The sequence below is a fragment of the Hesperophylax consimilis genome, chromosome 29 (genome assembly GCF_061612785.1).
Source record: "Hesperophylax consimilis isolate HC1 chromosome 29, BYU_Hcon_1.0, whole genome shotgun sequence".
NCBI classification, from domain to species: Eukaryota; Metazoa; Arthropoda; class Insecta; order Trichoptera; family Limnephilidae; genus Hesperophylax; species Hesperophylax consimilis.
Window position 1 is genome coordinate 9132909 of NC_142864.1, and position 27069 is coordinate 9159977.

At 35.0% G+C, this 27069-nt stretch overlaps 1 protein-coding gene across 1 annotated transcript in view; it reads right to left on the bottom strand.

Annotated features, from left to right (window-relative positions):
- Window positions 1-27069, bottom strand: part of LOC149409854 (uncharacterized) — a 357579-nt gene that overhangs the window by 224602 nt on the left and 105908 nt on the right. Inside the window, exon 3 of the mRNA XM_089649364.1 lies at window positions 11770-11925. Coding sequence (XP_089505490.1) covers window positions 11770-11925 — 156 coding nt within the window. The remainder of the gene's footprint in view (window positions 1-11769; window positions 11926-27069) is intronic.

Sequence of the window (27069 nt, forward strand, 5' to 3'; positions counted from 1 at the left end):
GTCCACAAAAAACGGTATGTGGTGTTCCACAAGGTAGCATCTTAGGACCCTTATTATTCTTAATATATATAAATGATTTATGCAACCTACAAATTTGTGGACAAATCACAACTTTTGCCGATGATACAGTTTTGCTATTTTATGCTAAATCTTGGGATGATGTCTTTAAAAAAGCAGAAAATGGCTTTCGTATTGTTAAATATTGGCTAGATACCCACATATTAACCCTTAATACAGATAAAACAAAATTTTTAACTTTTAGAATATCAAATAAGCTCATACCTTCACAACAAAGCCTCAAACTACACAGCTGTAACCCCTTATTAATCCCATGTACTTGTCCTTCTATAAGTAGAGTTGATAGCATTAAATATCTTGGTATTCAATTAGACGATCGTCTTAAATGGAATCTACATGTTGCAAACCTAACGGCAAAATTGAGGAAACTCATCTACTTCTTTAAAAACGTTAGGGATATCTTAAATAAAAAACAACTGAAACAAGTTTACTGTGCTCTTGTACAATCATCCCTTGAATATGGTATTATCAGTTGGGGTAGTGCCTCAAATACTTGCCTGGAACCTTTAGCAAAGATTCAAAAACTAATTCTGAAGGTTATTCTCAAAGTCCCATTGAGGACGAGCACTGATTTTATTTTTAAGGCACTTCATGTTCCTAACTTGGAAAAATTGTATTCAAAAAATATCCTGCTTCATCAATTTAAAAATGCACATATGTTTGAAGAACGAATAAGCACTAGAGCCCTAAGACAGTCACATATAAAATCTTTTAGCATCCCAGTTTGTCAAACCTCTTATGGTCAAAGAAGTTTTAAATACAATGCTACTAAACTATTCAATTCTTTACCTACTGACATTAGAAATACGCAAACAAAAAGTTCATTTAAAAGTAAAATCATCGATTACCTCCAATAAACATATCCATTGAGTAATTTTAAATATATTGTCTTATAATACTTGAATTGTATAATTAAAAAAAAAAAAAAATTATTTTATTTTATTATTGTGTCATGTTTCATAGTATGTTAACAACCGCTCTGTAAATTGCCATCTCAACACAGGCGTTTTCACACCTAGTGAGATGGGCAATACTTGATCACTCTGTTTATATGTAATATTAAAATAATTAAATAAAAAAAAAAAAAAAAAAAAAAATCTATACATTACTATAATATAAAAAAGAAAAATGATGTATAGCTAGTTTGCGTTGCAAGAAGATAATGGACAATTATAAGAAGAAGAAAAATTTGAGAAATTATTAGTAAATAGATCACACTAATTAATTATATCCATACTATACCGCTAAGTTAGGGAATAAGGATATATTATGTTTTGTCTGAAAGGTGATTAAATTGATAGAGTGAAGAATGAATGGGTATTGTAGTTGTAATGTATTCCGTGTGTAAGGATCCATTTCGTTAATTATTTTTTAAAGGAATGGGGTTGACTCACGGTTTTTAGGTTTTCAGAGATAAGGTTAAAGATTTTAGGAACTAGGAAGAAAAATTGTCTTTGAGCTGACGTGGTATGTAGTGAAGGTACTTTGTAGTGACCGTTGGTTATTGTTCTGGTGGTGTAGTTGTATTGTAAAAGAGTTTTGTTTTTATATTTGATCAGGAAATGTATTAGCGAAAATTTTAGGTGGAGTTGTCGTATGTTAGTGAAGTTAGTAATTTGTACGCAGATGTAACGGTTCTGTTTAATTTCACAGAAGCTAGGTACAAGAAGGCTATACTATCATATCTTCTAAATCATTACTAATATAACGTAAATCTACTCTTAATTGTTGATAATATTTTGTATGTACTTGCATCTCCTTCTAGTATTAATTTTATACTTTCTGTCGTTATTTTTTGATCAACTGCCACAGTTAATTATTATTCTGTGACATGTAATTATTGTGAATGGTGTATTTATACCGTTGATTTTAAATAAATAAATATGAATTATGAATGAGTCGGTGAATCAATGAATGAATAAAATGGTGAATTAATTAATTAATGAATTTGGTTTGTAATTGTGTGACAAAGGACCATCGGCTGATGAAAATAGTGTTTATAAACCAAGGAGTAAATATGTGGCACAGGAAAGTAGAGAGGACTCACCGCGAATATGTAGAGTAATTCTGCTGTCGATACTAGTTGATTTCACTGCTTTTAATTTCGGATGGCGGAGCGGACTAAGGCGGATTATTGTTTATGATGTATTGGCGACGTGGCACACACAAAATAGTTTTTCGCGTTTTGAGAGCATGATCATAGCAGATCAGCGGTGATTTGGATTCTGGATGATTTGCAAATAAAATAGGTTTTTAGGATTACGGGAATGCAACAATCATTCTCACAAGTACAGCGGTCTGTTGTTATGTAAATAACAAAGGTTTATTTTTCTTACTTGAAATAAGTAAGAACTTGTCAAATCTGTGAAATTGTTTCGATTCGTTTTGTCTCTTGTTTTAACATTGGCAATAACAGGAAGTGACTAAAATTGAAGATGGCGTCACTTCCCGGCCGGACCGAGGCAAATGTGCGCGTCCGGTCGGGGGTCATTATTATTTCTGGGGGCCTGAAGATCTGATCGAGTTATATTTCATGGATTTGTGATTATTACCGAAATGTTCGGTTTGTGCTTCGAGTTTAGAAGTTTAATAATATTTCCCGCGTGTGGAATTCGCCACGCGTGGCGTGGATAATGAAAACGTTTTTTTTGTCATCTGCGGCCGTGGAGGTAATCAGAGAATATCCGAGTGATCGGTGGTTATTTCTGCCGCTGGACTGTAATCGCCGTGAGCATTTTGATTCGGAGCATTTTAAAGTTCTTTCTCGTCTTGGAAGGGCAACTTATGGGTTACCCGTGAAACCGGCACATGGTTGGTTCACACATGGGCCGTGGCCAGCCACCTCTTGATGCTGTCGTCTTCTACCTACTTGGCTGGTTCTCACTGGGCCGTGGCCAGCCACATCCTGATGCAGCTTGTTCCTGATGCGGTCGTCTTCTACCTACTTCGCTGGTACAACAAGTCCGCCACTGGCGGCATTCAGCGTTCGTTCCTCAAAACTATATACGACATATTATTTTAGACAGGGTAGCTAGATTCTGCGTTCTGGTCGTTGGGGGTAAGTTTTCACCTTTCTTGTATATCTCTGTGAAAATTTATCTAAATATACCTTGTTACGGTCAGTCCAAAGTTTAACCAGAATACTTTCATTTAATAACCTTGCATCTTCCTTTCAACACATTTCGTAGATGGGATATATTTCCCCCCCCCCTGTATGGAGGATTATGCTCTACCGTTGGCTGGTCGGTTTGGCGGGTTCTTTTCCAGTCTAACCACTGGAAGGGATCCTGGCGCGTTTGGTTTTTAAACCAACAAAGTCAAACTCGGTCACCCACTCTTCAATCAACATAACAGTCAATAGTGCACTTAAAAGTTGACTATAACACTGTATGTGTAAATGAGTTAAGAGTCTGCATGTTAAATTAGTATGTTGCATTGTGTAAATGGCGTAACCAAAATAACTTACTTTTATTAATGAATTAATGACTGGTAGAAAAAAGTCGGAGACGCTTTGAGGTAGACTTGACACGACCAAGTAAATGAAATGCTTAATATATCACATATTTGTAATAAGAAAAATATGCAATTCACTTTAGAGATAGGCAGTAATGCGTCGATTATTTTTTAAGATTTAACGCTAACTTCAGTAAATAATAGAATTGAATTTAACATTTATCGTAAATCCACATAAACGGATACAACCATACATAGCACGTCAAACCATCCGGCAACACATAAACATTCTGCCTATCATTCGATGGTATACCGTCTAGTAAAATCCCCTTATCATTTGTTAATTTCACAATTAAACTATCTAAAATTAAACAAATTGCTCTAAATAATGGTTACTCTACACACTTAATTGTTTAATCCTGAATAAGAAACGTATGCTCATATCAACACCCGAAACTAATAATAAAATCACAAATCCCTTCCAATGGCGTAGGATCTTATATATATCGAATTTTTTTTTAGTTAGTACAAAAAAATAACCTCCCTTCATTAAACCCGCGTTCTATTAAAAAGTAGGTAAATTATTAAAAAACACTCAAGATAAAGATCATAAATTGAGCCACTCAGCCATTTACCAACGATGTTGCAAATTATTATTAAATTATTAATTTGACGGCCGGCATAGTCCAGTGGTAACGCATTGGACTGCCATTCCGAAGGTCGCGGGTTCGAACCCGGCGTGCGCAAATAAATTTTATTTGATTAATTTGTGTTATTTCACAATTAATTAATTAAAATAATATATAGTATATTTGCGGCACGTTCCAGAGTGGAAGATACTACCAGTATCGCCCTGGTGTAAGACCACCATTCAGAATTGAAACGTTGCTCCAAATGGCTTTAGCCGTGTTTAGTGACTAGATCTGAATAGCCAGGTACTTCCCCACCTTCCTCTTTCCCTTCTCCACTTACCTTCAGCCTCACAACATCCCCCAATTGGGGATGCCATAGTCTCACTGGCTCCAGACGGGAGCAGTTGGGACTCTTGTGAGGTATTCACTATAAAAATAAAAAAAAATCATTATTTTTTATTTTTAATAATATGTTTACATGGTACATAATTCATTTTACATCTTGGGTCTTTTTACTACTCTTCCATTGAAAGCATTTGCTTGTGTATGGAAGGGGAGTGTACATTTTTTTATTTTTTTTATAGTGAATACCTCACAAGAGTCCCAACTGCTCCCGTCTGGAGCCAGTGAAACTATGGCATCCCCAATTGGGGGATGTTGTGAGGCTGAAGGTAAGTGGGGAAGGGAAAGAGGAAGGTGGGGAAGTACCTGGCTATTCAGATCTAGTCACTAAACACGGCTAAAGCCATTTGGAGCAACGTTTCAATTCTGAATGGTGCTCTTACACCAGGGCGATACTGGTAGTATCTTCCACTCTATACATAAATGTTGTTGTTAGTTAGTACTTAAATAATTCATTGTACATAAATGTATGTTTGCTGTAGTATTTTTTTGATAGTAGTGAAGGATAATATATAAATATAATAAATTTAAAAAAAAGAAAGGAAGTTATGGAAAACTAAGGATATTAGTGAGATTAATTAAGTGAAAGTAGTTTTTTTTTTTTTTCAGAATATCTTTAAAGTGTCTCTTGACAGAGAGCAGTATTCGGGTTTTATCATTAATGCTTCTGATTTCTTCTGGTAGACGATTGAAAAAAGTTCTTCCCTGGTAAGTATAATGATGTTGTGCAAAAGACGTATTTAGTTTTGGGCATAGAAAAACGATTGTCAATCGTAGGTAAGACAACCCGAAATAAAAATATTAGAATAACGGAACATTTAAGATGTTTAAATAACAATATTTTTTCAGAGTTTGCCGATCATCTATTTCCACCAATCATACTTTTAATAACGACACAGGGGTAAGAATTCTTCACCGTAATAATAAAATCGAAAAATTAGGTAACTTAGAAGCACTTGAAATCAAAAAATTCCCTAAATAATAACGCTAGTACATTGAATAACAAAATTAATTTATCGTTTAGTCCCATTCTAAATATATTTCCAGTAAATCACTCTGTTATTGCCGGAATTCCCGCAATTACCCCTCCCCCTTTGTTAACCTCCCACTAAAATACCTAAATTATATTTTCTGTATATATCTGTCAGTACTTTGTATCATAGGTTAGTTTTAATATTCTCCTGACGAAGGAGGGGTGCTTCCGAAACCGGTAGAGTGTAATTAAAATTAAAATGGTCTAAAACAAATTTATATATTTTTATTGTATGACATATTATGCAGATGACATTTTTTTTCGGTTTTTTCTAATTTTAAACATTTCGAATTTCAGTTCTTGTGAAATCGTGCCCCCTTTAGAGCGGTACCTATGTAGGAAGTTATGTACTTGAGAATATTAATAGTTCATTACTTATTTATTATATTTTTCTAGGATTTTCGCAGAATAATATTTTCCCATGGAAATAAACTTCAATTTTTTTTCGTGTTTGATTTTTGAGTGTAATTACTAATTATGAAGAATTCATTGTGGTGTTCCAAAAACTTGAACCATAGATACAAAAAATGTATTTTCCTTAAGTGCTTTATTTATAAACCCATTGAGATTTAAATTTTTCATTTATACCTTTTAAAGATGAATAAAATCCATTCCATTTTGTTTTTTTCATAACTTTGTAATTAAGATATTTTACGTAAAAGTGGAAAATTATATCTCAATTCAAAAATAGAATGAAACCAATTATAATTACTTAATATGTTTTGACCTATAAACAATTACGCGAATTTGAACAGCAGCATTTTGTAAATTATTTTGGTTAAGTAAAGGTTAATTGATTAACGGGTTAAGTAAAGGTTAAATAAAGGTTAATTCGTTATTTCGTTAAGGTCGTTAAAATTTGAGAGTATTCTGTTCCTGTGACTTCAAAGGTTGTATAAATGTCACCGTTTTTAATTTGATACACAAAATGAATCATTGATGCGCTTCACAAATACAAAGGCAAAAAAATTGTATTTTTTATGTTTAATTATTTGATTAAGACGTCAGAATTTTCTCAAATTACAGGTACAATAAAAATCATAATGGTTTTTTTTTACGTTTTCTCTCAATTTTTGAGTTTTAAAACAAAATTTCAATATTGTGCAAAAGTCCTCGGTGTCACAAGCCGCCAATTGGACTGTCCCATAACATCCCCAATTGGGGAACGTTTTGAAGCTGAAGGGAGTGGAAGGGGAAAGAGATGAGATTTTTTTTATAGGGTGTCCCTAAAATAGTATCAAGCGGAAGTTCAGAGGTAGAGCACCCCTAGAGCTACCCTAGGCTCCAGCTAGAACTTATGATTTTTTCGTATTTTTTTGCTATACCTCGACATACAAGAGATTATTCATCACAGAAAATCCATCATTAGGGCAGCTGTGTAATCTGCCAACACATCTTCCCTGATGATGAACACACTAACGCTGTTCGAAACGTTGGCTAAAACGAAACGGAGGTAGCGTAACACTGCATTGAGAAGCAAATATTGTATTTAAATCCATTTGTGGTTTTATTTTGGACTGTATTCAATATTTGTTACAACTACTGGGAAGCTGTGGTTAACAGATAGAATCGGTAAGGGATTCTGACTTACCCCTGGTATTTGGTACATGTCTTATTGCAAATCGATATTTATGACCTTGAAGGACACTGCGGTGATCACTTCACAAGCTTCCGTAATATACTCGAATTTAACGCACTTAACGTGAACAATGCACAACATTCTGGTAATGTATAATAAATTGTTCAAATGTCACTCATGTAGGTTTGTAAAATAGGAGCATAATATTTATTTATTAATTTACGGACAATATGTCCATTAAATATATGTTAAAGGGAGATGAATGTAGTTGCGTCAATACGCCAAAATAAATCACGACAATTTGTTTAAGTTTACGACAAAAGCCGCTGTTGATTATATTAACATATAGAAGTACATATCTAAGTATTTAATATTCGTTTATTTCAATATTCCGTAACGAAAAATATATTTTTACATTTTCTACGATTTAATTTAAATATCTTCATTTATCTTAGTTAACGTTTGAAGGACCTTTTCTTCTTCTCTTTACTTTGGCAAATAAGATAAAATTATATTTGGACATTCACGGATAAAGGACACATTAGAATGGCCTTCTAAATATAGAAATTAACTTCAAATCGATCGACTGGGCTGAGCCCACTCCTGTTGAAGAAATCATCACTCGCACTTTGATGGAACCCACGTATGTACAAGTATACCTATAGCAAGTCTTACATTATGGACAATTAAGAGTGGTGTGTCTATTGTAAAGTGTTTATCGAGGAACAGGTTTTTCACCATGTATAAGAAAGTATTTCAACTATATTTTTTTATGATTTTCCATTTTCCATTTACCGCCAAGATGACATGTTTTTATTCGTGAATTCGGCGGCACCAAAGTCACGCCGGTTGGTAACAGCCGCCTTTCGCCCAGTGGCATTTTTTATTTCGTATGTTTCGTAATGTTGTTGCCAGTTGGAACCGTTTCGGAATATGCAGTTTTTCAAATCAATAAATATGAATTAAAAAATTAAAATGATATATTTTTAGTAAAATGATCATGTTGGCCCAATGCGTTGGCCCGACGTGTACTAGCAGCTTAATATGTTTAGATAAAATAATTTACGGTCATCCTAATACTACATAATGTCTTAACAATCTTTAAATAGTATAAAATAAAGTCTGTTTGGGTGGTTAGTTCTTCTAAACGACGGAACGGATTTTGATAGGGTTGTCACTATATATACAATATGAACATATTATATTTATAGAAAGTAAAGAAAAGTGGATGTTTTCTAAGTGGTAAAAACATATTTTCCGGCCCTTATATTGCTAACGCTCGCTAAACCTCATGAGATACGTCGACATAATTTACTACGGAATTGTAAGTCTTAAAAAGGCCTACACAAAAGTCCCTAAAGGTATATTTTATTTATTTATTTAAATAATTTGTATATTTATTTATAACAATTACAGGTAATATAGCCTAAGACGTTATAATTGTACCATTTATGCAGTGTATATGCAATGCCAAAAATCTCGCAAATGCGCTATAGGACACAAAAAATAAATCTATTTTTTTATCTACCGCATTCAAAAAGCACGTAGCTCTCCCCACAGGTGAGTTCATAAATAAATTAGTGCGGCTTGCTCTACTATATAGAAGATTGTGATGACGTCCTCGAGAGTGAGACTCTAGTACAAAAATATTTAATTGGGCCAGTATCTCATTATTAGATAAGTGACCGTTTATTAGTTGGAAAAAATATTTAAGCAAAGCAATACCTCTACGTGTCTCTAGAGAGTGGTAATTGGTCATGCCTAATATATAAATCGATGGGTAAAGCCAAGGGTAACGTCCATAGAGCTGCGAGAATAAAAACCTTAAAAAAAATTTATGGACTCTTTCAATGCGTAAAGTGTATGTTAATTCATGTGGAGCCCAGATGATCGAGTTTGATTCAAGTACACTTAGGACTAGTGTGTTATGTAATAACGTCAGTGTTTTTGTGTTACGAAACGGATATGAGTTTCTAATTACGAAGCCGAGAAGCCTTTATGCTCTGCTTATTAAATCATCGATGTGTTGGTGAAAAGTTAGTTGGCTGTCGTAAATAACTCCTAGATCTTTGATTTGGTTTAGGTGTTAGAGAGTAATTTCATTGATTGTATATTGAAATACATGCGGTTTCTTTGATCTTGTATACGAGACGATATTGCACTTGGGTGTACTGAAGTTCAAGCCATTTATTTTGGCCCAGTTTGAGACGCAGTCAATGTCACGTTGAAGGAGAATACAGTTAATATGGTTTTTTATTGAGCGATATAGTTTCAAGTCATCTGAAAATAGTAAATACAGCGAATGTGTGATGACTGAACCAATATCGTTAGTAAAAATCAGAAACAGAAGTGGTCCAAGGATAGACCCCTGAGGAACTCCAGAAAAAAACTATGAATTCAAAAGAACTGGAACCCTTATAATAAACAAACTGTCTACGATTTCGAAAATATGAAGCAAAAAAACTTCATTTATGTCTATCTCCTAAGGATAATCCCCATCAACGCCGGGTACGCGTCAGCTGGTATTGAATAAATGTCCCCAAATCCTATTGTTTAAGCGTATTTCATCTGGATGCATTTAAAAAGAATATCGCCTAACCCTTAACCCTCTGACCCAAATGTGTCGACTAGATACCATATTATAAGAGTGTGCTGAAGTAGGCATTTTTCTAGATAATTTATAGGAAGCTGTGGTCCTATGTAGTATCGACTATATCATTGCTGCGTGGACTAAAATTATCAGGTACTTACCTGGTTTACATTTACAAATGTATACGTGCGTCTCGAGTTTAATTAATTTGTCTGGAGAGGTACCAATTTTTCCTGAGAGGACACTGTTTGAAAGACATTAAATGTTTTATTAAATTTTTTGTTGAACCGTAAATTTTAAAGGTTTGGAATTAAGGACGCTGTAAATGAGAGATAATTTTAATTTATCTCTAAGGACGGGTTTATTCAGAGAATTTGAACAACTCAAGTTAAAATTCAAGTTCTATTCAAGTTATGTGAGTATTTAATTTTTTTGGTATAACTGGCCAATAATGATATGGTCCCATGATAACTCATCAAAATGACAATTGAACATACCTATAAAAGTGTTATAAAGTTATGAAAAGTGACTTTATAACACTTTTTATAGGTGTGTTGAATTGTCATTTTGATGAGTTATCCAGTCACCCTTCGAAATGTATTATCACATGTGTAGCGGTGCGCGGGGACCGGTAGTTTTCGGTCGTTCGGATAGAGAGTTGCAGATCAAATTGGAAAAATTAGAGCTAAAAAGTTGAATCAATTTTTCACTCCGTATCTCATCTAAATGGGATGCTCTGAACGTACATCAGATTATTATAGTACGAGTACAATCTTCTTATTCTGACACTCTGCGAAGATAAGTATAAAAAAAGAGTTTAAGGCTATTTAAATAAGAATTAAATACATCAACTGTTTCAGAAATTCAACAACACAGGTCCTCGTATGATGCTATATGGTGCTATCACATCTGTTCTGCCGAGTGGTATCTTGAATAAGTCTTAGCGACGATTGCAGCTGAAGTTTTCGGGTACGTACCGGGTTTTCCAATAAGAGGCGTTATTTTAAATAGCCCGTTATTTCGGTAGATGTTACTTTTGAAGCTGTCATTTTTTGACATTTGATAAGTAAAAACTACGTTATTAATAAAAATGGAACGATACACGCTTCAACAACGCATTGAAATTATTAAAATTCACTTGAATGAATCAAATGCAAATCATCTTGAGTGATGAGGCCCATTTCCACCTCGGTGGTTTCGTCAAAAAGCAAAATTGTCGCATCTGGAGCTCGGAAAACCCAAGAGTTATTGTTGCAAAGCCTCTGTATCCTCAACGCGTGACTGTTTGGTGCGGTTTATGGTCCGGCGGAGTCATTGGACCTTACTTTTTCAAAAATTAGGCTGAAGCAACAGTTACTATGATTTATGATTTTTTATGGCCGGAATTGGATGGTATTGATCTGGACAACGTTTACTTTCAACGAGATGGCGCTATGTGCCACACATTTAACGAAACCATTGATCTTTTACGATTGAATATCAAAATAACACCTCTTATTGGAAAACCCTGTATAAGCCACAGCATTCCAAGAGGAATAGGCTGTCAATAGAGTTATGAATTATATTAAAACTAAGTATTGTAAGATTTGCATAACGCCTGATTTCTAGGCTAAATCTATTTGTTGCCTCAAGTAGTTCTATTTGGTTCCCGAACCTCGGATAAGTTCCATGCGTCCGCATATGTATCTGAGGATTTTTTCTGGGTATTTCTAAATCCATATTTATATATTTAGTTTTACGCGGAGTTAACACACCACTAGCATACTTTAGCTTACTTTTTAAAATGCAATCGAACATGGCTATCATTGCACCTTTGTCATGAAACTGTTTGTAGCGTGATGGAGTGAGCCGTAATATGTGGTCCGAGAACGTCAGTTTGGAATCAAAAGACGAGATAAATAGAATTTTTAAAAATCTTATAAAATTTCCAACTGACTTGTGAAGGTAGTACAGATGACGTCACGCACACCACAAAGAAGAAGGATGAAAAAGGAACACTTACCTAGTGCCTGCGCTGCCACCGGCGCTTCTGGAAGAGGAGACATAGCCCCCGTTGGTATTGCCGTAGTAGGGGGCCCACTCGTTGTAAGAGAAGGGATCCTTGTAGGTGGAGATCTCGTTGATAATCTCGGGAGTGCGGGCCTGGCGCTTCGAGAACCTGAAGAATAAACAACATGGTTAGAATAGTTTGTGCATTTTCTTTTATAAAAATTCTTTTATAACTCTCAACCTCACTCCTTTGAAAGTCCGTCGGGAAAGAAATGACCTAATTTGCTTCTTCAAAATTATAAATGGTATTATTGATTCACCTACTCTACTGCAACTCATTCCCTTCAAGAACTGCTCTTCCTCAACCATCATTCGACAAATTATGGATATTATTCACCATTGTCCAGAATGTGTAGACTGGTCAACTCAAGTCAAAACCTTAACTTTTTTGGGATAAATCTGAATGATTTTTGCCAGTCGCTAAACTAGTGACGAAATATTATAAGTGTCCTGTGGTCCTGACCCACGGCGTAGTCTTGACTTGATTCGACTTGTCACTTTATTTTCTTATATTATATCTGCCTTATATCTTTGCTTTCATGTACCTTTGTCTACTCCTGTATTTTTCATTCTACTGTATTCGTGTTATTATGTTGTAATTTGGACGATGTCCGTTAATAAATAAATAAATAAATAAAAAACATCTATATGAATTACGATTATTTTTTCTTGATTGGATGAAGTTTAATCTTGGAAGTGCAAATTAACCCGCTCTACGACTCCTGATAGACTCGTTGTCGTTGGCAATGCATTCTATCAACCTTTGATGACAATCGCGCATACAGACGCTGAAATATTCACACTTTTCTGAAATTAGTTGACGTTACTGCAGTTAACATACGAAACAAACGTCAAACCTATCCAATCGGGATTTGGCTCAGTTGTTATCAGCCAAACCATTAAAAAAATATTAGAGTAAAAAAACTTTTATTTTTTTTGGGTTGATTTTATACTTCTTCTTCTGGTTCTGGTTAGGACCAGTGAAGGTTTTTTCAAAAGTTCATTTTCCCATAAAAAATTAAGGATAGAGGATAAATTTGCATTATAATTTTATCAAACTTTAAGCAGCACGCCATTCAACAATCAACCCGTCCGAATGATTTTCGCACTGCTCTAGAGAGAATCCGAAACGAATTCAAAAATTCCATAGGTACGTTATACCTAATATCAGCACATATGATACTTTCCGTTACATTTTTGAAGTGAAACTTCTTTAGGCGCGTAATGGATTTTCGGGGACGGAGTAAAACCGAGTCAGGATCGACACGAAAATGCGGGTACCCCCACCACCGCTCACCGTTCACTGTCCCTCTCTCACCATATGCGCTTGTTGAGGTGGGGGAGCCGCTCACGAACGTTCTCTCTCTTCTCTTCTTTCCTCTCTCTCAGACACCAGCGAACTGCGCCACGCCAAGCATCAGCTGCTTGGTTAGTATACTGCGTCGTGAGTGTAATACGAGTGAAATACGTAATTGATTGTGGTTCATACGGTTTGGTACAGAATTTCAGTGTTAAAAATGAGTAGTGACGAGATAGAGGTGATGAACACATCATTGTCATTGTAATTTCTTTGTAATTTTTAATTGTAATATTGTTATTTATGTAATATTGTATACTTGTGAATAAATTGAAAATTTTTGGAACTATACATTAATCGAACGTCATTCATCTATAAGAAAATATTAGAAAAAGCAAATCCATGCTTCGTCGTTGAATTATTTAACCTCTAATTTTCAAACTAACCTAAGAGAGAAAATAGAGATGATGAAATGAAAATAGAGAGAGAGGAATACTAGAAGTTTCACTTCCGTCTTGCGTAGGCTTGACACACCCACTTTTATTTTAGGTTCATACAGAACATACTAGTGGCGCCAGAGCGATAGATCTTCAAACCTTGGGAATCTACTAGCTGCCTAAGTGCGCAGCACCTATTGCATTTGATAATGACTCCTTAAATTAGGCACGCCTTTTAGGAACTTTGATTTGAATATTGCTCAAGCAATGAGTGGTTTCAAGCTCATCGTGAATAATTTTTATAATAAATATATAGATCATATATTTTTTTAAATTAAACCGCAGAAGGAGCTCTTTTAACGACTTACACTAATGAACAATTATATTTATCAAATTGCGCCATTTAAAACATGTTGTCTTTTCCTACACCCACTTTTAACTCCTCTTTCTTAATCACCTCCCTCTCGCCACCCCACTAAAGTTGATGTTCTCTCTCCCTCTTCTATGTTACTTGCACTTTATAATTAATTTAGTATGTTTAATAAAACCTCGATGAAGGTTCAGATCGAATCGAAACCTGTTGGTTTATATGCAAGTGGGGCAAAAGTAATGTCATAATGTGAATGTGCCATAATTTTTGCAATGGCGTCAAATGTCATTGTGCTTTGGCATTTATGTTGTAGACAGAAAATTAATTAACAAAAAGCGATAGAGCGATACACACCTGAAGAACGCGCAATTATTGTTACTGCTTATTTGACCAATTTCCGGTCTGTCATTTAATTCTAATCATTAAAATTGTATTGTTTCAATATAATTGTTTCTGCTATCGTGGTACGAGAACACGCCGTCAGATGGAATGCAGGAAAACACTTCTTCTTCTTGACATATAAATTTATTAATTCACAATATAATTGCAGAGGATCTTATTTTCCTCTGCTAAAACTTAAACTGAAAGAAATAAAGGTCTAGTTTCCTTTATTCTTCAGTTTTCCCTAGGTTTACATAAACCTAGTAATTATCTCACGACTGACTGCCTAGGTACGCATGTACCTACCAGTTATATCAACACTAGCTCCTGCGTAGGTACGTCTGTACCTACCAGTTATAGCAACACTCTAATACTGACCTTTTTCTGGGAGGTATCTGTATTTAAACTAAATTCTGAAGGACATTTTACCAAAATAAAGATGTTCCACCCGCTCGTTGGCAAACAACATTCTTAACATAAAAATAAAATGCACTTAACTATTCTTAATGATACAGACGTGATTTAAACAATACAAATATTTTAAAGGAATTATTTTAAGGGAGATGAAACTTTATTTGGGGTTTTTATTACTATGGGACAGGGGTGGGAAAGGTATTGGCAAATATTTTAAGGCATAATGGTTTAACTAGGGTCATCATAAAATAGAAAGCGAACAGCTCTATTTGAAAGCTGCCGCTGCTTGCAGTAAAATGTCACTAATTCTTAAATCATAAATGATACACAAACAAGACAATATTATTATAAAAATACCAGGCCAATGAATTGTTTTATTGTAGGGTCGAATCTGCAAATGTGGGAAACTACACTAAACTTGAAAATACGAACTGTGGGAACTGGCTTGAAGGTTAAATTTTACTGAGCAATATGTAATAGTCGCATTCTGGAAGATACATACCTCCTCCCGTGAAGATACTTCACAAAATAGGCAAAGAATGCGACTGTTATATTTATTAGGTACCTACTGTTTGTCTACAAAAATTACCAGTTAAATTTATTAAAATGTCTAAAATACAAATATTTATGCTGCTTTTAAAACTTGAAATTCCGTGGAATATGTAAATCTTATGACTAAAAATTGTGTAGTAGGAAATGTCTTTAAACAAGAAATTCCGTAAAAAATGTAAATCTTATGACTAAAAATTGTGTAGTAGGTAAAGTCTTAAAACTAGAAATTCCGTAAAAAATGTAAATCTTATGACTAAAAATTGTGTAGTAGGTAATGTCTTAAAACTAGAAATTCCGTAAAAAATGTAAATCTTATGACTAATAATTGTGTAGTAGGTAATGTCTTAAAACTAGAAATTCCGTAAAAAATGTAAATCTTATGACTAAAAATTGTGTAGTAGGTAATGTCTTAAAACTAGAAATTCCGTAAAAAATGTATATCTTACTGACTGACTAAATGGTTGTAGTAGGTAATTTCGCATTCACCTCCACCCTTAAACCCGCCTTGAGCATGTATGAATGTAATATCTTGTATTAATTTCTTCGCACTTTCTAATGAATTTACACTATCTAAATAGTCGTCCATGTAATGTTTTGTTTTTATTGCTTTGATGGCCTGGGGATACTGACATAAAAATTGATCCGCGTTTTTATTTTTTACGAATTGCGCCGAACAAGGTGATGATTTTGCGCCAAAAATCATTGAATTCATAACGTATACAGACGGGGCTACCTTACGATCTTTTCCACTCCATAAAAACAGCTGAAACGGTGTATCTTCATCAATAATTTTAATTTGTAAAAACATTTCTTGGATATCGGCGGTGAATGCAATTTTATTTTGCCTAAATTTAAAAAGCATTCCTAGCAGAGAATTATATAGATCGGGCCCGGTTAAAAGCCTATCATTCAAAGAAATTCCCTTTGATTTTGCCGCCGCATCAAATACAACCCGAAGCTTTCCTGGCTTATTTGGGTTGTAAACAAAATGCGGTAAATAAAATTTATCCGAGCTATCCGGATACCTACCACTGAAATTGAATTTTTTTGCATATCCTTTATCTAAATAATGTTGTATTTTGTTGCAGTAGGCTTCCGCAAATTCAAGGTCTTTGTCCATTCTCTTTTCTAAAGTTTTTAATCTATTTTCCGCAACCTGAAGACTATCAGGAAAATATCTTTCTTCTTCCTTCCACAGCAAACCCGTCTCCCAATGACACCCCTGACTAGCGCGTTTTGTGGTACTTTCTAACAGGGAATATGCACGTTTATCATCTTTGCATATTTTCGGGCTCACTACTCCCATCTCGTCTATCTTAAAACTCTCTTTGATAATTTCATGCAATTCGCTATTTTCGTTTTCCTGAACATGAAAATTGAATTCTACACTATTTCCCGTTTTATTTGAAATATGGCCGAGCGCGACCCAACCAAGCTTTGTATAAGATAATGATACTTTATTTTTATCTCCCTGAACTATTTTTCTGGAAATAATTAATTCCCAGTTGTTTTGCCCAATTAACATTTGGGGTTTTACATTCCTTTCAAATCGAGGAGCGTTCTTTAAGTGTTTATTACTCGATATGTAAGAATTAGATAGCGCCATTTGAGCTGGTATCTTTAAATCCCGAACGGTTCGAGCACTAGCTATGTACGATTCTACTTCGTTTTTACCTTTTATTGTTACATTTATTGACATAGAATCCGCGTTGTTGGAGCTCATTTCATTGACTCCATGCAATGAGAGGTCACTAACTGGTCCAGACAAACCGATTTGTTTGGCTACTTCTTGGTCTAACAATGTGACGGTTGACCCATCGTCTAACAGCGCATGAATATCTCGGCTTCCGAGTGGCCCGTATACCGTAATCGGAATAATTTTTAAAAGTACTCGATTACTTTCCCACGTGTTTGTGACAACTTCATCGGTTTCCACCCGATTGTGATTAACCAACAAATCATGAAATTTTTTGTTTGGTGATTTTAAATTTACTTTACAATTAAAACGGGAATGTCCGTACCCTAAGCACTTGTAACAAACATTATTATATTTAGCAATTTCCCATCTTTGCGTTATTGGGACATTTTTAAATTTCTCACATTGCCAAATCTGGTGTTCTCCTTTGCAAACACAGCACGGTGGTTTTCCATTATTAGTGGTGTGATAAAGGAATTTTTTTGACGTATCGTACGGACGTTCGAAATGATTATTTTTGGATGCATAAGGCCTATTAAAATTTTGTTTATTTTGAAGTTGATTAGCTTGCCGTGGATGATAATTATTACTATACTGCTTGAAATGGTTATTGGAAGCGAATTTAGTTTTGCTACTGATTTTAGAATTAAAACTTATTCCTGAGTCACGTGAATTAATTACGATTTCTTCCAGCCAAAGTGATAAATAGCAGAGTATTGGCTGTGTTGTGTTCCGCCTATCTTTGTCTGTAAGCCACAACGTTCGTAGTGTACTAGGTAGTTTACCGATTAATGTCGATAACAAATCTGGATTGTGCAAATGTCCGATATTTTTAAATGATTTTAACATAGAAATTAAATTTTTTACTTTACAAGAAAATCGAATTATGGCGTCTGAACTGATATTCTCATCTAATTTACTTAAATTTCGGATCTCACCAATAGTTTTTTGTATGATGTGATCCGTGTTGCCAAAAATATTTTCTAACGTATTTATTATTTCCTTGACATTGCAAGGAGATAATAGAAGGGAAGAAACTGCGTCACGCGCCTCTCCTTTTAACGCCTTTTGCAATCTATATAAATTTTCGCTGTCAGATACTTTTAAGAAGTCTGTGGTATGATGGTATATTGATTTGAACGCAATCCATTCAATTGGATTGCCGTTAAATGTGGGAAGATCATTAACTTTGGGCCTGGTATTATATAAAGACATTGCCTTACCAATTGATTCCGCGAGACGGTCTTCAGTTATAGCAGGTGTTGGTCCCTGGAATCGGCCCTGCGACTCTGGCCACTGTTGCCCGTTGCGTTGCTCTGCTAAGTTGAATGGCTGCTCTGATGTAGGCAGCTCCCAGCAGCTACTGCTTGGCTGCTGATGCTGCGTCGACTGCAGCTGAAAAGATTGCCCTACCAAGGGCTGCTGATGTGATGTTCCTCTGGGTGGGAGTAGCTCGTACCGCCCGCCCTGCTGCTGCTGCTCCAACCGCTGTCCCAAGTGCAGCGGAAGAGCCTGCTCTGTCCGAGGCTCCAATTGCGATGGGAGAGTCTGCCCTGCCAAGGGCTGCTGCTCTGATGATCCTTTTGGTGGGAGTAATGCGTACCGCCCACCCTTGTGCTGCTCCAACCGCTGTTCCAATTGCAGCGGATGAGCCTGCTCTACCCGAGGCTCCATTTGCGACGGGAGAGTCTGCCCTGCCAAGGGCTGTTGCTGTGCAGTTCTTGTGGGCGGTTGTAGTGATAACCGTACATCATGGAGCAGTTCCTGTTGCTGCTCCATTTGAACTCGAAGAGGCTGTTCATCGTGATCTCCAAGTTCTGATGATGAACTGTGATGTGACTGGTCTACCCAGTCATTGACTCTATCCTCGAGAGTCCGTTGCGAAGTCCTTGATGCAGCTTCTAAAACGAGCGCCGCATGTTGCTCCTCTGCATCCAATACTGACATTGCTGCAGCCATCTTTGCTTCGGAAGCGGCCATCTTTGCTTCGGAAGCAGCCATCTTTGCTTCGGCCATCTCCGTAAGTAGGCGGGCCTTTTGTCTCGTGATGTGCACCTTGGTTTCTGAAGCTTTTATTTGAGCCTCCGTCCAGCTGCTGCTGGTTCCCGCCTTGCTGCCGCAGACAGATGACGTCTTTGAGTATTGTCCCGCTTCCATGATGCTGCTGTTCCCGATGCGGCTTGAAGGACCATATGTTTCTGCTATCGTGGTACGAGAACACGCCGTCAGATGGAATGCAGGAAAACACTTCTTCTTCTTGACATATAAATTTATTAATTCACAATATAATTGCAGAGGATCTTATTTTCCTCTGCTAAAACTTAAACTGAAAGAAATAAAGGTCTAGTTTCCTTTATTCTTCAGTTTTCCCTAGGTTTACATAAACCTAGTAATTATCTCACGACTGACTGCCTAGGTACGCATGTACCTACCAGTTATATCAACACTAGCTCCTGCGTAGGTACGTCTGTACCTACCAGTTATAGCAACACTCTAATACTGACCTTTTTCTGGGAGGTATCTGTATTTAAACTAAATTCTGAAGGACATTTTACCAAAATAAAGATGTTCCACCCGCTCGTTGGCAAACAACATTCTTAACATAAAAATAAAATGCACTTAACTATTCTTAATGATACAGACGTGATTTAAACAATACAAATATTTTAAAGGAATTATTTTAAGGGAGATGAAACTTTATTTGGGGTTTTTATTACTATGGGACAGGGGTGGGAAAGGTATTGGCAAATATTTTAAGGCATAATGGTTTAACTAGGGTCATCATAAAATAGAAAGCGAACAGCTCTATTTGAAAGCTGCCGCTGCTTGCAGTAAAATGTCACTAATTCTTAAATCATAAATGATACACAAACAAGACAATATTATTATAAAAATACCAGGCCAATGAATTGTTTTATTGTAGGGTCGAATCTGCAAATGTGGGAAACTACACTAAACTTGAAAATACGAACTGTGGGAACTGGCTTGAAGGTTAAATTTTACTGAGCAATATGTAATAGTCGCATTCTGGAAGATACAATAATAATATATATAGATATATTATATCAAACAACGCCCTTTCTAAAAAAAAACCTTTAAATGCTTTCAAAAGGATTATATATCATTCAAGTCTCGGTGAAAAAGACTAATAATAGAATGAATTAAATTCTTAGAATAGCTTCTCAATCAAGACATGAAGGCAATGCAGAATCATTAGGCCCGTTTCATTAAACACAGAAAGAAAATTAAGTAACTGGCGAAAGGAGTAATTGGACTGTGTTACGTAAAAGTCAATCAACTTGAACATTTACGAAATTTGAGTTAGGTATTTTCATATATTTATAACTCCTCAAAGAACATAAAGCATAATTTTTCACATAATAGTAATATCCTCACTAGGACTAAGTCTGTATCGAAGTTAACAATTAACACATTTGAGTGAATCAACATCAAATAATCACCGTTCATAAACATTACATGAAGAGTGAAAAAATAACCGTGGCGGGTCCACCAACCATCGAAATTGATTTTTATTAAAGGAAGTTAAAATGAAAGAAAACAAGTCTTTATATTTTTAATAATCTAACAATTGTTTTATTAGTATTAAATATACATAAATAAATATATTAAAAATATGTACGTACTAGCATTTATAAAATGCGGTTAGGTTGTGTCGTAAACGAATCATTTTTCAATAAAGAAATACCACGGATTATTTAAGAAAATTTGGATGATTTTTACTGCACAACAACAAACTTTACTTAGGAATGAAGAACAACATTTGAGATTATCTCCAGGACAACAAAATATCCCACAAAGTTCACTCTTCGATGAACCTTCCTCGCACAGAGTTTTGGTGGCCGGGCGGAATGAGCTGACGAGTCACGAGGCTCGCCGAATGTAGCGTCATTCCATGCAAGTACGTCTCACCATGCAAGAGTCAGTTTTAGACATATTTTTTTTATTATTTATTGTCCTATATTTAATTATTTTAAAGACAAAAAAATAAATAAAATAGCACACTACCATAAATTTTTTCAAAAATTTCAATTGGGGAGGAGTGTTTTTGTACCACCGCCCCGGGAACCATTTATTGGATAACCAACCTCTTTGCTGCAGGTCACTCCGTTAACTACATTTTGTGATTTATTGGCTCGTTTAGGGAGACCCTTCGACCTCTCCAACTAGTCTCTCGACCTATCTCCTTGCACAACAGTTGGAGGGATATATTCATATGTCTGTCACTCCTGGACAAACTGCTCCCTAGATTCATTCCCAAGCCTCACACCGTTTACCTTCCCATAACTTCCTATCCTTCCTTTCCTAAAAAAGACCCTCCACAAAGCTTCCCAAAAGATGACATAGGCTCTGGGGGAAATTCATTAATATTTATTAATCATTATTTGATTTGGTTGGGTATTTTGGCCTTTCTCGTACGCGTATTGAAACAGTCTCACCCGATAAAAGTAACTTGATTCCCCTGAAAGAGACAGACAGATTTCGAAGTAAGCTTCAAATTGATTGATCAATTACTTGAGGCTAATTTCCTGAAAGGTAGCGAATTAATCCACCTTCGAAGTAATAATAAGCGTCAGTCTATATTACCTGCCTATAAATAGTCCCGGATAAAACCCACGCCACGTTTTATTTTATAAGGGAGGTAGAATTTAAACGTTTGAGTGGCCATCTTGAGTACCAGGTAGGTATTGCTTAATTGTTTTCGAGGACTCTTTAACAACTTGAAGAGCAAATTTCTTCAATTAGTTGGCGGGAGTTAGATTACTAACACGGGTAACTCTTCAAATAATTAGTTGAAATTAAATAAGGAGTTTTGGATTTTTAAACCGCTTTAAGTTTTCCCCTCTTTGTAAATACTTATATTTTACCTAATTAAGTAAATAAAACCCTCTTTAATTCTAACATTTCAAACACTAGCTTGTACCTAGATTACATGAAACTAGTAATAGGTACGCAGATGTAGCGGATCTGTTTAACTGCACAGAAGCTAGGTACAAAAAGGCTTTAATATCATATCTTTTAAATCATGAACAATAAAATGTAAGTCTACTCATACTTACGTAAAAAGTCAAATAAATATGTATATAAAATGAACTGCCTAGGGCAACTGAGGAAACTTGGGTCAATAATAATATGCAATACTGTGAATCAAAAGCTTGATTGGCACTTACCTACTTTCAACCAAAACCTGAAAATAAATGCATACATTTTAGCTATTGTAATATATTTTATCATGTATCTATACTATCATATATTTTAATCAATACTAATCTAACCTAGTGTACCTATAAGTTTTGCATGTACTTGTATCTCTAACTTTTTATATCTATCTAGAGTTTCTGTTAATTATTGTATATTTTCTGATGTCACTGTTTAAAATTTACTGTATATGGTATATTTTATACCGTTGATATAAAAATAAATAAATAAATAGAAGGTACGTTTGGTAAGATAGGTAAGGTTCGTCTCACCGGGACGCTGCTCTACCGACTGCGCTAATCCGTCCCTATTACCTGAGGTCATATTTGACTGTATAATACTTCGAATAAAAACTACTAAAATTTTCTCCTACTGCAGTGCAAGGCGATGTTCCGAGAGAGTTCAATCGATGGTAGAGATGTTGGTTATCAAATAAACGTTTCCCGGAGCGGCGGTACACATACTCTGCTTAAAAAATGAATATTAATGATGCCCTAACGATTTTAGGATAGCTATTTGTTGATAGTTTCGTTAGTGTTCCCGATTAGCAATTAATTATTATCCTCTGCTGAAAAGCTACTAAAATGAAATTGCATCACTGTTCCTCTTTCATCAGCACTCCCGGGCACTTAAATTGTCATTAATATACCGTTAAAGTAATGGCACGTAAAGGGGGACATTATTTCTGGATTAGTGCAACATGTCGTTATATAATTAACAGCTGGAGAAGTGCCACGGCAGAATAATTGGATAGGTTCTTTTTCAATATGGGCATGATAAATCGAGCTTTAACCAAGGCGTGTGATTCTAGGGAATAACTAGGGGACATCATCAACAATAAGCTGACGGACAACGATGACATCGACTGGCAAATACGAGCGTTCAGCATGAAGTCGAACATGCTCAGTAGAAGGTTCCGGATTAGCAGACCACGTGTGCTATTTCTATTGCTATCGTACATCCTTAAATACGCGAGAGCTTTGGGCCTACTTCATCTAAAGAAGTAGGAAGAACCTCATGGAAAGGCTACGCATGCAGTGGCGAAGCTTAATGCTAAATCACTATTTTGACTAATATTTATAACGAATTGGTGCACATTGTAAATACCAAAAAATATTCTTTAGATAAATTGAAGGTTTTCCTATCGTTTCGCTCGAGTAGAATACAAATAGAAATATAAATTTCTCAATAAAAAATATAAATGAAAACTACTAAAAAATTTTTTTTTCAATAGAAATGTATGAACCCGTAAAGGAAACAACTTTTTAAAAATACAGTATTATAGCTAAAATTTTCTGTGACAGTTTCACTTGATTAACTTTTTTTCTTTCTTATAAAATTATTTATAAAATAACTAAAAACTAATTTTGTGCTTGAAATCGAACGTTTCTAAACTCCGTTTGTCAAGCGATTTTAATGCCTTTTACCTAGAATATAAGGTATACCAAGAATATACACATTTTTGGCTTGTTGCTTCCTCTTAACAACGCCTACCGCATGATGTATGACCTTCCCATATACTGCAGTGCTTCCAAAATGCTCATGGAAGGGCGAGTACCAGGTTTTGCAACCCTCTTGAGCTCGGATAGATTTAAGGGATAGGACAAACAAACTTGAGTCCAAACTCGAGCATCGTTGCATATAGGAGAAAGTTGTTGGATCAGTTTTTATTATTGTATATTGAGATGTATGGTAATTAGGTTGAGTAGTTAATCGGTAGATGGCGGTAGACATAAAGCCTACACCAGGGCCAGCCCGCCAAATGACGCCAGTGTATAGCAAGTATACTTGCGAGAGATATTATCGGACAGCTGGCCAGACAGGTTATTGTAATGCAAATAAACACTTTTGTATTAAGAACCTTTTACTAATTATAAGAGTTCCCAACATCCGAAGTCTGCATAAGTAAAAGCAAATATAACATATATTATTGTACATTATTGTATTTATGAGAAGTGTGGAATTGCACAAACCTTCCCACATTTCGGAATAAACAAATTATTATTATTATATCATTGAAGAAGAAGTAGTTCACGAGAGATGAAGAGGCTGAAAGAGATATTGAAAGAAAGGTAAATGCATGAAATTCCAGTTATGGAAGGTAAAAAAAAATGTCCAAAGAAGAGAAGCTAGCAGTCTACTATGGAGTACTAGTCCCTACCCTGATGTATGGAAGTGAGCCATGGACCTGGCAGAGATAGGATGAACGTAGACTGAAAGCTGCAGAAATGAGATCCCTAAGGCATATGTGTGTGGTAAAATCATGTATGATCGTGAGATAAATATGGAATTCCCAAATAGTGCAAGGCTGATGTCAGCGTAATGAGTAAGATTAGGAAACGGACGCTTAGATTGTTTGAGCATTTAGTGCGAATGACCGAAGGAAGGAGTGTAAGGGGAATATATGTCGGGGAGGTCCGAGGAAGACGTGGCACGATTAAGAGAATAAGATACTTGAGTCGGGCCATGTCAAGAATCAGAGAATAATAGAAGAGTATGTATGAGACGATGTATGAATGTGGATGAGGCAAGGAGTGTGTGCGAAGACTGAGTTGTTTGACGGGAAACGGTGTGACAGTTAGTTTGTTAGTTTGAAGAAGAAGATAACACTATCAAATCTAAACGAAACGTGAAACAGAACAAGACATAGAAAATAAAAAAGTTAACGGTCACAACTAGGAATGGAACCCAGGATTTCTATATTACCGGGACAGCGTCTTTAGCCACTCGACCACTTGGACATATTTATTAAACGCAATATTTGTCGATCTCATAATTAAAATTCAGAATTAACAATTTTATCTTGCAACTAATTTTTTCCCATATTTTTGACAGCCACCTTTTTTAGATGATCCCAAATTTCTAATGAATTGGTTTGTAACCTATATTGAATATAATATAAAAAATAAATAAAAAAAAGGAAAAAAGGTGTTTGTGAATATTATTAGTATTATTCAAATTCACACCATAACCAAAAATATTGGTATAAGAAAACATTTTTCAAAATCCATTATCTCGCAGTCGAATAATCGGAAGAAGCATTTGTTTTTGCCCTTTTTTGCAAATTTGTCTTCCAGCAAGTTCGTTCTAACGCTAATGAGCTTTGAGAAGATGATTATTTTTCAAACACAAAATTAAGACAAAAAAAATATTTTAGGTAAGGGATCTTGTGGACTTTCTCGTTGACAATTTAATCAGCTTCATGACTATCAAAAATAACTTCATACTTTGTGTATTCTTTTTTTTAAATTATCAATTGTGAAATTGCAAAACTTAATTTATTAAAATTTACTTGCGCTCGCCAGGATACTATCGAATATGATTACACTGAACACATTGCTGTCTCTCGGCTGGAGGATATAGAAACACCCATTCTCTTATAATACCAGTGTCCCACCTAGATAGGAAAAATACACATATAGGTCTAGCATGGACGTTCGATAAAGCCATATACAATATTGATAAAATAGTCAACTGTGGTCGATTAACTGTATTTGCGAGTACGGTCAGAATATGATTCCTATATTCTGTTGACAAAAGCCGCCACTTTTAGCGCGGCCTTCAAGATGTTTGATAAGTTATCAATATGATAATATTCTTCTGCATGGCTCCTATAACATATTTTATTACATCTAAACTATTTACTTCAGATATATATTATAGTGTTAGATAATTGTTAATGCCAAGTTTCGTTGCCTACTCAGCTATTCTAAGTACAATAGGTACAGTGCTTGGACCAATTCTTTTCACCATATAATATGTTAACGACATTTTCTTTCAACCACTACATGGCCAAATTACTTCGTATGTCGACGATACAGTTCTAATAATAAGCGAAAAAACTTGGGAAAACGTAATACTTAAAGCCACTGAAGACATAAATACTCTTAAGAATTTCTTCGACATTAACTAACTATCACTAAATAGCGATAAAACATATGTAATTCCATTTGCAATACACACAAAAGACATCCCTAAAAAATTTGACATTATCATTCATGACAATTCCAAAATACATAATAAAAATTACTGTCTCCAAAACTGCACAATACTAAAAAAAACAAACACAATCAAATATCTAGGAGTAATTATCGATAAAAATTTGAATTGGAAGGAACAAATTGTCAAATATGTCAAATTGTAAAAAAAATCAGAAAACTGATATATGTATTTTTAAGAATCAGAATATTTTTGTCTTTAAAAAACCTTTATTTAATATATTATGCCTTAGTCCAATCAACTCTACAATATGGTATCATTAGTTGGGGATCCACATACAAAACTAACCTTACTCCAATAGAAGTGGTACAAAGGTTAATAATTAAAATAATATTGACAGACAATTGTCTTAATATTTTTTCATCCTTGTCCTTTCTTAAATAATAAGATTTTATATAAGTCCCATTTACTAAAAACTGGATGTCACCCTATCTGTCTTTATTATCTACTTTGCTTCTTCTTTTGAATAATGATTAGTTATGGTTCAAATATTGTTACAATATACTGTCAAATTACCCATCTGGTAACACATCTAATACTTATTTTTTTCTTTAATTTTGAAATATTTTGTGTTTGTATGTAGAATTAATTTATGTTTGTGATTACTCTTTTGTTTGCTTCACTATAATGTAAATTGTTAACCTCGATACAGGCTCAGTCCTAGTGAGGTTGATTTTTATGCGAAAAAAAAAAGTGTTTTATGGATAGTGAGATGCAATAAATAAACAATAAATAAATATTAAGAAAACCTTCCGATTACCCAACGGATCGATTATTCGAAGAATTTCAAGTGCCTTCATTTAAAGATCTTTATACTAAAAATGTATTAATTCAAATCATAAAAGAAAGAGACAAGTATCAATTTCTAACTGAAAACCGTACTCGACTTA